Raw genomic sequence first — 13221 nt, forward strand, 5'->3', positions numbered from 1 at the left:
TTTTGGAGGAGGAGGGGAAAGGGGGTTGGTAATTGGACAGGACAGTCACCTTTGGCAGGGTACATAGGCGGGGGCAGGCACAGCAGCAGGGCACATACACAGTGCAGTGATGCAGTGACTAGTTACCCTGGTTAGTCTGGGAGGTTGTTTTCATGTTATGTGGTGGGGGGTGGGTTGCTCTGTGACTTTGTGGCGGGGGAGGGCAGTTACAGATCTTAAGCGGCGGTCCTTATGCAGGATCACAGAGCCACGCAGCAGGGGATCTGTAACCGTCCTCCCCCTGCCACAAAGTCACATAGCCCCCCCATACACACAGTCCCGATCAGGAGGGGTGACAGGCTCCGTTGAAACAACCATCCCACCGCAGCGGAGCCTGTCAATCCTTGAGTTTAGAAGCTTCATTCGCGTCACTACACTACACCCGCTCCGCACCACAGTCTGCGTCCCAGTTTTAAAAAATTCCCGCGAAAACAGTATTAAAGAAAACGGTGTGCATTAACAAAGTAGAACTATTTTTATTTCGAAACGTGTGTTGGAAGGGGGTGAAGGGGGTATGTAACTGGAGAGGTTAGTCAACATTAACTGGGTAAAGAAACGGGGGCAGGTTCAGCTTCTCTGTACACAAACTTAAAAGTCACAGGTTACCCTGCTCACTCAGGAACTTTGCTTTCAAAGCCTCCCGGATGCACAGCACTTCCCGCTGTTCTCTTCTAATCGCCCGGCTGTCTGGCTGTGCGTAATCAGCAGCCAGGCTATTTTCCTCAACCTCCCACCCCGCCATAAAGGGCTCCCCCTTGCTCTCACAGAGATTGTGGAGCACACAGCAAGCTGCTATAACAATGGGGATATTGGTTTCGCTGAGATCACAGCGAGTCAGTAAGCTTCTCCATCTCCCCTTGAGACGGCCAAAAGCACACTCCACCACCATTCTGCACTTGCTCAGCCGGTAGTTGAAGAGTTCTTTTTCAGTGTCCAGGGCGCCAGTATAGGGCTTCATGAGCCAGGGCATTAGCGGGTAGGCTGGGTCCCCGAGGATGACTATAGGCATCTCCACATCCCCAACAGTTATTTTGTGGTCCGGGAAGTAAATACCTTGTTGCAGCCGTCTAAACAGACCAGAGTTCCTAAAAACACGAGCGTCATGAACCTTGCCCGGCCATCCCACGTAGATGTTGGTAAAACGTCCCCTGTGGTCCACCAGTGCTTGCAGCACCATGGAAAAATAGCCCTTTCGGTTAATGTACTGGGTGGCCTGGTGGTCCGGTGCCAGGATAGGGATGTGAGTTCCATCTATGGCCCCACCGCAGTTTGGGAATCCCATCGCTGCGAAGCCATCTATGATCGCCTCCACGTTTCCCTGGGTCACTACCTTTGGCAGCAGTACATCAACGATTGCCTTGGCTACTTGCATCACAACAACCCCCACGGTAGATTTGCCCACCCCAAACTGGTTCGCGACTGACCGGTAGCTGTCTGGCGTTGCAAGCTTCCAGAGGGCTATGGCCACTCGCTTCTGTACACTCAGTGCAGCTCGCAACCGGGTGTCATTGCACTTCAGGGCAGGGGACAGCAACTCACAAAGTTCCAGGAAAGTTCCCTTCCGCATGCGAAAGTTTCGCAGCCACTGGGATTCATCCCAGACCTGCAGCACTATGCGGTCCCACCACTCAGTGCTTGTTTCCCGTGCCCAGAATCGCCGTTCCACGGCATCAACATGACCCATTGCCATCGTGATGTCCTCGGCGCTGGGTCCCCTGCTTTCTGAGAGGTCTGTGCTACTCTCAGACTTCAGGACATCACCGCGGTAACGTAGCCTCCTCGCCTGACTTTTCTGCCTCAGGGAAACCTGTATGATAAGCTGCGAGGCGTTGAGAGCGGCCACAACTGCAGCGATGGTCGCAGCGTGCTCCATGCTCGCAGTGCTGTGGCATCCGTGCTGTCAATGACTGGAAAAGTGCGCGAACTGATTTCCCGCCGGCGCTTTCAGGGAGGGAGGGCGGGAGTGATGGACGGATGACGACAGTTACCCAAAAGCACCCTCGACACATTTTCTTACCCAGAAGGCATTGCCGGCTACACCCAGAATTCCAATGGGCAGAGGGGACTGCGGGAACTGTGGGATAGCTGACCACAGTGCACCGCTTCGAATGTCGACGCTTTCACCGTTAGTGTGGACTCACAAAGTCGAATTACTGTCCTTAGTGTGGACACAGACGTTCGACTTTGCAATATCGATTCCAAAAATTCGATGCAAGTAAATTCGAACTACTCTCGTAGTGTAGACAAGGCCTCAGTGTAAATAAGAATCAGGCACACAAGGAATTGCCCATACAAACCAACCCAGAGAAAATATAGCACTTGTCTGGTAAAATAAAATAAACCATCCCTGACCTGAGCACCTCCCATCCCTCAACCCACCATCCTTCAACAAAAGTAGAAGATAGGTAAGGGGTTCAGAATGTCCTCAAAGTCAACAAATGCCAGGTCTGTCAGACCAAGGCGGGGAGTGAGTTCCAGAGTCAAGTGCCAGCCGTTATCAGCATGTCTCTGACATGCTCTTTTGTTCTTTCTTCCAAGCTGCCCTTCATGTGTCCAAATCCAGAGAAAGTTCACCTCTTCTGTAATGCAGATAGCAAACTACAATCAGCTGATGGCTAGGTAGGTCGAGAGCTGTGATCACTGCTCCTGACTGGCTAAGAATTGCACCCACCCTGTTATTGCTGTTATCCCATCTCCCTCACCCTCCCCACCACAACCCACTTGTTTTCATCATTGTCCTGTTGGGTTTGGTCTTCTTAAACAGCAAGCTCTTTGGGGCAAGGATGGTCATTTACCGTATATGTTTGTACAACACCTATCATGACCGGGGCCCTGAGCTGGGTGGCTTCTAGGCAATCCCACAATATAAATGTTAAGTTCATCCAAAAAAAAAAAAACCTACATTAAAAGAACATTATTAAGGTTTCATAGTTAAGCCGTCCAAAGTTAGGAAATGCTAGAATGAAGATGAGTGCACTGTAGTGGTTATAGACCCGTCTGTCCTTATGCCCACAGCCTGCCCTTGTCTCCCTCTGCTTCTCTCCAGCCCACCCTCCCGCATCCTGGTCCTGCCCACTTCCCCCTCTCCCCCTCCCCACACCATGGTTCCCGCTCCCCACCTTTCTTCATTTCACTCAGGGCAAGAATCAGAGTGAAGTTCTATGGTATGTTATGCAGGAAGTCACACTATACAATGGCCATAATGGTACTTTTGGCTATACTGTCATAAGCTATATATACTGCTCATGGAGAGTGACTTGCCACCAATTTGGAAGAGTTTAAACATATTTAAACTTTTTTGGAGCCTTTGCCTAGGCATGAATTTTTCCAGATCATGCTTTGTTCTTTTGGTATGAAACCTGCAATATGTTGTAACATGGTAAATCTTCCAGGCTGGATGAACCCTTGCAAACCTCAAATATAATGCATAGTCTCATCTCTAAATCGTAGACCTTCGAGTTGGTAGACCTGAATTTTATTCCTGGTACTGCTCTAGACAGTCTCTGGTGTCTTGGCCAAGTCACTGAAATTCTCTGCTTCCGTTTCCTCATCTGTACAAGTGGTATAATGATACTTACCTCCTTCATAGGGTAGTTGAGAGGCTGAAATCATTAATGCTTAGAAAGCATTTGAGATCATTAGATGGATGGTATGTGTCTGTTTCTATTACAGAAATGTACAAGATGCAATAAGCTGTATAAGTAAAGCCTAGGTGGAATATGGTCTTACCTTAGCTCTGCCTATACGTAAATAAAGACACAGACTGTCCAGGGGAGCAGATGTCAGTCAAGAGAAGGTTCATCAACTCTACACTGTGCATCACAACTGTTCTGCAAGATCATCATCGTCAGCCAGGGACAATTAGCCAAACCAGCTCCTGGAGAGAGACTTAAGTCAGATGTCAGACTCAGCCTGTACCTTATAACTTCTGTTCTTCTAATATACATTTATTCCTTGGTTTCCTAAAAACAGTCTCCCAGCAACATGCTAAAAGGTACAGCCTCCCACATTCTAGTGGGTGGAGCAGAGGCAATACGTTCATATCCAGATGGGCACACAACAGTTACCACAAGTACCAGGCAAGGGAGGTTTTTTTTTTTTTAATGAAAATACAGTGTGGGCTGGGGTCAGCCTTCAGCAAAGGAGGAGAAGGGATAGAAAGGTAGGTATTATATAGCAGGGTGGGGCTGAGTATGCTAATAAAATGATGTAATAGAACAGTTCTCAAACATGACCCCTTTTTAATGGGGTCGCCAGGGCCTGCATTAGACACATTGGGCCCCGGGGCTGAAGTTGAAGCCTGAACTCTGCCACCCAGGGCTGAAGCCGAAGCTTGAGGGCTTCAGCCCTCCCTGCCCAGGCCGGCGTGGCTCGGGCTATGGCTTCAGCCCCATGTGGGGCTGTGTAGCAATTTTTGTTGTCAGACGGGGATCGTGGTGCAATGAAGTTTGAGAACCGCTGTAACAGAACCATGAGATTGATGATATTAATGCATGTCTCAAGCCTCTGGGCATGCCCAGTGTGACTTGACTGTTTCTAGACACCTGAGCAGACTCAGACTCAGTTGAATACTTGTGCAGTTAATAAAAGGGCTGTTCCCTCCTGAGGCAGGTCATAGGAATCTGATGTAATATATTTCGTGGGAGTTTTTCAGATGACACCTGCAAAATCTAGGTCTTGTCTGATCTGCGTGAACATTAAGTATCCCAGGCCTCTTTCCATAAGAGTATTTCCATGATGCTCACTCTCCAAACTGACTCTGTTTCACTGGCATGCATGCTGTTGGCTGCCATCTTCCCCCCAGAGTGGTGGGAGGGAAGTCACAAGATGTTATTACCCATTCTCATGTGCAGTTTCCCAGTTTGCAACGCTGCATTTGCAGACATAAGTACCCAGCCAAATTGGAATGCAGTTACCTTTGAAAATGTGGCCAATGTCTCCTCTTGTGCATGACAACTTATGATTTTTTTCATAGTCTCCCAGTGAGTATGCCGAGTCAAACTTCTGTCTAGTGCACAGCTGAGATTTTCTTTGTGTTCTGCACAGACTATTAATTCTGCTATGATGGAAAATGACAAAAGGTGGGAGAAATCAGTGTGCTGCACTTTCAGGCACCTAAACATAGGATATGCATGGAATAAGTGTGACATTTTCCTGAGTTCAAATGCATTTGGTTTCAGAAAATACTTTAGCTCTAGGGTTTCCCTGAAGGAGAAATATTGCCTGGAGTGCCTCATTAAACATCATGGGCCTGTGTTAAGAAATACTAGCATGGCATCCAATTAATTAATTTGGGATCTAAGAGGGCTAGGAATATAATGGTCACACAAATCAAACTGTGCATTCCTTATATCACTTTATTCCTCTGTGCTTTGATTTGAGTTTGGGGTTCAGACAAAACACAATTCAGCTAACATTTCTGGTAGTTGTTAAGTTGAAATTGTGGAAATTACCTAATATCACATGGTTTCCCCTGAAAATCATAAATCCCCCCTTTGGCACCTGAAACTCAGCTCAGGTTCACTTGAAATTTGGCCCAGCCTGACCGAAAGGTTCATGAACCTCGGCGAACCTGGCCTGAGTTACAGGTTCATACCCCAAAACCAGGCTATAGATTCACGTCTCTGGTTTGAAGCAGATTCCTTGGCAATCTCATGCGAAATTGGTCAGTTTCGCTATGTACTCTGGCAATTCTGCCTGCCTCAGCAGCACTGGTCCCATTTCAGGAAAGTGTGATGTGTTTGCAGGAGGTGATTTATGCTTTTGTGCTCTGGCCAGGCCTTGTTCGGAGGAGGCAGTGAGTCAGTCTCCTGTATGCAGCCCTGGCACTTTTGCACACCTCTGGGGTGATTATTATATAACTGAGACAGCAGACCGTCTGCCTTGTACAAAGAAGCATAAAAACCAATAGCTTATTTTGACAAAGCTAACGGAGTGGGGCATGGAAAATTAGAAAGGGGTTATGGCTTCTGGGTTTCACTTGATAGTGATAACATTAATCTTGAAGGAGAGTCAAATCCTATTTCTTCCTCCAAGGATATGGAGTGTCATGCGTGCAGCACAAGTGAGGTGGTTCCACTCTTCAGGAGTGGGGTAGGGACAAATACGGGAGCCCATGTTCATGTAGAAAGTCTGTGCATACCTAGGTGTCATGCAGCCCAACACCTTCTGCCTGGGTTTAGTAAATGGAGCAGGTCTGGGGGAAGGAGGTCTAGACCAGCCAGTCTGCCATGAGGGGGATCCACCAGCCATTGCCTCTGTGTGGCAAGCATACAACAGGTAGGCAATGGGCTAAAGTAGTGACCCCATAACAGCCTATGAAAGGATTCCTTCTTCCCTGTGCCAAACCGTATACTCAGGGGAGGATGTGACCCTAAGGATTTGGATGAAAATTTCAGACATGCCAGTTGCTGCCAGAGGTGGCTCCTTCCTAGCAGTGTTGGTTGTAACATTGGGCACTCACCTACCAAAAAACAGGGGAATAAACCCAAAGTCAAATTGTTTCATCCCTATGTCAGGCTAAATTCAAAGATGTTAAATTAAAATCTATACATTAGATTAAGGATCCACAAGAGGAGAGTTCTGTGCCCCGGACTGTATAATGCACACTCCAGTAAAGGCTCCAGAGCAGGACTTCAGGGAGGGCATCAGCATTTCATTGAATGGGCTGTCAGGAGTGAGGAGGAGCAGGTTCAAAAGTGCCCATGAATTACTAAACACAGATGCAGCTAAAGCAAGTTACCGTGCCCCACCTGGAGTATCCACCTTGATCTGCAAACTGCACGCAGGACAAATCCCACTCTATGCAGGTGTTAAGAATATACCAACGGGCCAAGCAAGCATAGAACAATTCCCCACGCCACCTTGTTCATTCTTCTCATTTCTATCAATAGTTGTTACTTGTTTCGATTATTATTAGAGAAGGGTGAAATGGTTCATATAAAACAGGAGCCAACCTAAATCCTCATCCAGTATTTGAATTTGCCTGAGAAAATCCCTTTCTGAGGTTTAAAAAAATTCAATTAACTTATTTTTTTTGTTTTGCCTTAATTTTTATATGCATCTCCTCTTGGTTTCAGATAGAAACAGAATCTATTCAGTCCATGCAAACATCGAGTATTGAAATACCGCAAGCAGGAAGTGTCTGAAATCTTGCAGGAAAGCCGGTTATTGGGAGCTTTGCAGTCCACTTTCCAGACCAAAATGGTTTAGAAAAGCAGCTACATTTTTGAATGGTTCTCTGAACACCCACCAATCTTTTATATAAACAGCTCTTTCATTAATGAATAATCTGGATTTTTCTCTAAATTTTATCAAGCTTTTTTCTTCCAGGCATGAAAAGTTCCCTGTTAAACTACAACTTAACATCTCCATCCTGAAATTCCTGAAGCCTCTAAATACTTCAAATGTCACCCACAGGTTCATGACCGCCTGGACCGTTACTGCTGTGGATTTCAGCCAGACCCTACAGAACCCTGCATGGAAGAAATGCTTCATGACAAATGTAGGACTCCTGCAGAGCTGGTCCTGGTCCACATCCTGGTATGATATCGCCAAACGTGTTTGCCTCCATCCTTTCAGTTTCTAACCTCTACCTTTTTTTTTAACAGGCCAGACTGGTTATCTGTTATTGACTCTTGTTATGTTTTTACCACTGCCACAAAGAGCAAAATATGTCTAGGTAACTTTTATTTCAGGGTAAGAGAAAAGAAAGACCGTGTACAATGTCGGCAGGTTAGATTCTTATATGTATACCTAAGTCAATGGGACAACTGGTGGAGTAATTTGCTGCTCAGAGTAAGTAAAAGTATAGTAAGTGTAAGTGTATCTGAATCTGGTCCTGAGAGTGAGTAAGAGCGAGCAAGCAGCAAGCATGGTGTGTGATTCTCTTTGTAACATTCTGCATCTGAAATGTGACAGTGTGACAGCATGAGGCAGGGAGATCTCTCTCCATTTAAAGTTGCAGCACTTAAAAAACAGAATGACATGATCTCCTTCTGGCTGCATAGCCGCGTACACACTTCTGAAGTAAAAGTTCAGCATGACATAGCAGTCGTACAGTGGCTGTATTCCTTCAACAATACGCACATTTTATTCTGCCAGAATATTAAACAAATGAAATTCAATCTACTTGTCTTCTCACCATGAAATCAAATACCGGGCTGATAATAAATATTGTCCCTGGATAATAATAAATAAAACAGGCAGTTAAGAATGAAGTATGACATTGAGGTTGCTCAGTAATGTTAGATAATGACAATCTGACTTTCATCTTAGAAATCTACTACAGACCAATTTAATCCTTGGGGACGAGATGAGTTTAACTTTAGGGGCCTGGCCATGGTGACCCTCTGCATTTTATTTGACGCAGCTGGTACATGTGCTCAGCAACTTAAGACTTCTGGGTTAAATTGTGGTTTTGCTACCAGCTCCAAGGCAAAGGGCAGTGCATAGTTGCACTGGCCTGGGTGCAGACAAGAAGCTTGTCTCTAAGAGTTAATACATGGTCCCTGGTTCCACCCTTGCTATGGACTGTCATTGCTGCCAACCCTAAATATTCAAAAACCCACTCTTTGCATACAAATTACCCTTCCTCCCAAAATGTCAGCTCAAAGAACCCCCAAAATGTGAACTTCTCGCTTTTTTCCCACCAGATCCGGAGAAGTGCGCCTTCTCGCCTGGTGTTCATTGACAATGCAGGCAGACCCCACCATCCGGAAGCAAAACTCAACTTCAGGCTCCTGGAAGGCATAGATGGGTAAGAAGGGCAACAGAAGCGATTCTAGCTAACAGTACCAGAGGGTCACAGCCCATGCCACTGGAACAACCCCTTCCTTTCAGAATACATAAGGCAGAACAGTTAAGGTTCTTCAATAAAAACAGATGTGTCGCTGGTGAGAATCAATTGGACTGGATGGGACTTGCCTGGATTTGTGAAGTTTTCTTCTAGATAGTGATTCTTAGGGCTCACAACCAATAGAAAGACTGACTCCTTTACATTCGCACATACCTCGTTGAAACCTACACCCCCACCTCGCCCCCCCATGACGATACTAAAGATGTTTGTTGGGTTAACATGGTAACAGCCCTTTAATATCAGGGTATATTTATCACACCGAATTGCTCTCGTGCATCCTCGCAAGAGCTGGACAAAGACCTAAACTGAGGCTCTAAACACCCCCTGAACACTGAAGGGTTGAAAATCCAGATTCAAATGTTTTGGGCGAGGGACAGCTCTCTCACTCTGTGCTTATTAAACTGTTATCGCTTTCTACACCTCTGCATCCAAGAAAAATAGTTAGCACCAAAACAATCTCTGCTTTGCATAAAATATGAACAGAACTCTGACTACTTCTGGGGACAGAGACAGAAATAGAGCAAACACTATTCTCCTACCCTAACCCCTTAGTTGTATGATTTTATCTTTCCAACTCCTTTTCTTTCCCTCTTCTGATTTTCTTCATCAGGTTTCCTGAGACAGCTGTGACTGTGCTCAAATCGGGATGTTTACAGAACATGCTTCTGAAGTCACTGTCCCTGGATCAGGAATTCTGGGAAAGCCAGGGTGGATACCCAGGACTTAGACACTTGCTTCAAGTCATTAACAGAAGAGGACAGATCCTACTGCAGTACATTCAGGAACACAATTTGACAATCTTTAAGGATTCATCACTTTAAAACATACCCCTACAAGAGCGATACACTCGCCTGATATCAAGTGCAAGGTTGCAACCATGGATATACCTCAGTCCTCTAAAGCTTTTATGTTCAGAAGCTGATCTTGAGTGCTTGGTTCTTCAGAATCAAATTCAGCAGCACATCCTGAAGAAGCAGAATAGATCCGAGGAAGAGACAGATGGGGGGAAGAAAATTTCTGACACATTACAGAAAGGCTGGGAAAATGCATTAACTAAGTATGTATTGAGCACTGACTCCAATTTGGATTTTCAAAGGAGTTGAATCTCATTGAGATTTTGGGCACCTAACTCCTTGAGGTTCCTTTGAAAATCTTATCTTGAATGTTACGGCAAAATACTAAGGACAACATGAGAAATATTATCTCAACAGTTTGAGAGACTGACCAAAGCTCACAGAAGTCAATGGGAGTCTTTTCATTGACTTCAATAGGCTTTTGTTTAAGCATTAACTGCTTCAGAAATAGTCAATATGACCAGTTTGGTTTGACATAAGACAAAAGGGTGGCACCTCCAAAGTTATTATATAAATAATGAAATAGCATGTGAGCTAAGATACATCTTCCTCAGTCTAATGAATGATGTGCCTATGGATACTGGATATAGATCAATTCATGCCAGCTGAGAATCTGGCCCATAATGCACTGCAGCAAGCATCTGGCAGCAATTGCTATTGTTAAGATTGCAAAGCACTTTCTAGCCTAACTCGCTGTTTTCATACACTCAATGCTTCCTGAAACAGTCACCTTTTGAGCTGCAAATTTCCATGCTAGGTCTGGAGTGAATTTTTATTTTATCTGGAAAAGTTTGAACTAAATCACTTTTGTCACTTTTGAGCTATGGGAGAATTAAACAAAAATGCCTCCTACTAAAGAGCTTTTAAATACCCTCTTTTGGACATGGCAGCAGCAAAACAGCTGTCCAAAACTTGAAACCTTCCTTGGTTTGCAGAACAATATTTTTTAAAATGATAAGCAACTGCAAAATGACTTCTGAGCATGCTATCTGCTAAGAATTTTGGCACAGCCTACTTGAGTCCTGTCTTATTTTTGTCATCACTGTACATCTGCCTGGCTGCTCAGACAGTGAGTGTGATTGTGCCTCTCTGTCTAGTGCTGAGACAATAGAGATTACAGAAACTGTAAATGTCTCACTGAAAAATGCACAGCAAAATCCTCTAAAAATACTTACTTAAACATCATGGCCAGGAAAAAATTGCAAGTGCAAAATAAAAAAACAATTGGGGAATCCAGTATTTTAGGGTCTCTTTAAAGTTTGCATTCTACAATCGTCCTGTATCAGAGGGATAGCCGTGTTAGTCTGAATCTGTAAAAAGCAACAGAGGGTCCTGTGGCACCTTTAAGACTAACAGAAGTATTGGGAGCATAAGCTTTCATGGGTAAGAACCTCACTTCTTCAGATGGCACCCACAAAAGCTTATGCTCCCAATACTTCTGTTAGTCTTAAAGGTGCCACAGGACCCTCTGTTGCTTTTTACAATAGTCCTGACATTCTAATTGCATAGTTAGTATTTGCTATATAATCTAAAGCCAACCTCTTCAGAAGTGACTAGTGAGTTCAAGTGCCCAGCTTGAGATAATTTATAGGTGGCTGATTTTCAGACAGTGTTAAGCACCATTCTCTGAAAATCAGGTTCCTTCAAGGTGTCCCAAGTCAGACACTCAGTAACTGAGGCACCTGAAATCACAAGTCACTTCTGAAAGTCTTGGCCTGAATTGTTTTCTATTACAAAAATCCACCACAGTGTAAACAAATGTGCTGCTACCCTACAAACCCGTTTTACAGAAAATGATCTCCAGGCAAATAACAGGAGCAGAAAAGGTTGGAACTCACCCCTCTCCCACCATATTCCCCTCAGTGAGGCGTGAGCTTCAAAATCTAAAGGGGCTCATTTAAAAAAAAAAACATCCAATTGCACAAGCAATTTCCTTTTCTCTCATTTCTCTTTAAGAGAAAGATTAAATGATACAAGTTATGTTAGTGCCATGTTCCTCAAGTCAAAACAATTGCTATTACTATAAAAAAATTGTAACCACCAAGACACTACATTGGCCTCCAGAGTGACCACATCATTTTAATGTGTGAAATCCTGTCCCACTGAAGTCAATGGGCGTTTTACCATTGACTTCAATGAGGGCAGGATAGGATTACTCCATTGCTTTCATCTTTCTCCCACTCCTTCCCCATCCTCACCATGTGTTGTCACCTCCTGTGTTGTCCTAGGATTGAGCTGCACAGGTGGGCTGCTGTGCCCAGGTGGAGTCCAAAAGAAGTCAATGACATCGCAGGGATGCCTCGTAATAGTAAGCCCTATGCTCAGCAGTAAGAGTTTGCCAACCGGGCCCTTAGATTGTAAATCCTTATGAGCACAGGGTAAGTCACTGCTTGTTCTGTGAAATGCCATGCACAGCTAGAGAGCTACATGAATAAATAAATAATAACAAGAACAATAATATTACATAATTAAATCTATAAAATGTACCGCAAAAGTTAAACAGCAACAGTCATTTGGCCATCTACCATATGTGTGATATGTTCCAGCCTTGTTTTTTCTGGCTGATATATTTATGTTAATATCAAACAATATACCTCTACCTCGATATAACGCTGTCCTCGGGAGCCAAAAAAATCTTACCGAGTTATAGGTGAAACCGCGTTATATCGAACTTGCTTTGATCCGCCGAAGTGCGCAGCCCCCCGCCCCCCGGAGCACTGCTTTACCACGTTATATCTGAATTCATGTTATATCGGGTCACGTTATGTCGGGGTAGAGGTGTACCACAAAACACATATGTTGGACAATGGAGTTGAGCTAATGTTGCTTTTAGAACCAAAAACTTTGCATTTCCTGACTTCTTGTGGTTTTTATCTGTTCAAATTTAACATGGCATAACACGCAGTTTTTTGCATTTTCTCATGGGTGTGTGTGTGTGTTGGGTGGTTAAACTTGGAAGATGTCACTTCTGTATGTGTAATAAATGGAACCCTCCCCCCCAAACAATACTAAGATCTGCTACTGAATAATACACATCTGTGTGTTCTGAATGGACACTAGCAGGGGAGGGCTCTCAGTTATTATAGAGAATTCTTTCCCAGGTGTCTGGCTGGTGGATCTCACCCACAAACTCAGGATCTAACTGATCGCCATATTTGGGGTCAGGAAGGAATATTCCCCCAGGTCACATTGCCAGAGACCCTGGGGAGTGTTCGCCTTCCTCTGCAATGTGAGGCACGGGGTCACATGCTGGTTTAAGCTAGAGTAAATGTGGATTCTCTGTAACATGACATCTTTACATCAAGATTTGAGGACTTCAGTAACTCAGTCAGAGGTTATGGGCCTACTACGGGAGTGGGTGGGTGAGGTTCTGTGGCCTTCAACGTGCAGGAGGTCAGCCTAAATCAATGGTCCCCAAACTTTAGAGGGTCATGCCACCCCTTCCCTCTGTTCGTGCCCCCCCAATGTTCT

At 44.8% G+C, this 13221-nt stretch overlaps 1 protein-coding gene across 3 annotated transcripts in view; it reads left to right on the plus strand.

Annotated features, from left to right (window-relative positions):
- GASK1A (golgi associated kinase 1A) overlaps positions 1-10989 on the plus strand; it is a 52633-nt gene extending 41644 nt beyond the window's left edge. For all 3 annotated transcript variants that reach the window (XM_054019788.1, XM_054019790.1, XM_054019789.1), the window contains exons 3-5: positions 7459-7581; positions 8694-8797; positions 9507-10989. In XM_054019788.1, the coding sequence (XP_053875763.1) occupies positions 7459-7581; positions 8694-8797; positions 9507-9717 (438 nt within the window). In that variant the 3' untranslated portion in view covers positions 9718-10989. The remainder of the gene's footprint in view (positions 1-7458; positions 7582-8693; positions 8798-9506) is intronic.
- Positions 10990-13221: the final 2232 nt, after the last annotated feature.

The sequence above is a fragment of the Malaclemys terrapin genome, chromosome 2, assembly GCF_027887155.1.
Source record: "Malaclemys terrapin pileata isolate rMalTer1 chromosome 2, rMalTer1.hap1, whole genome shotgun sequence".
In the NCBI taxonomy this organism is placed as follows: Eukaryota; Metazoa; Chordata; order Testudines; family Emydidae; genus Malaclemys; species Malaclemys terrapin.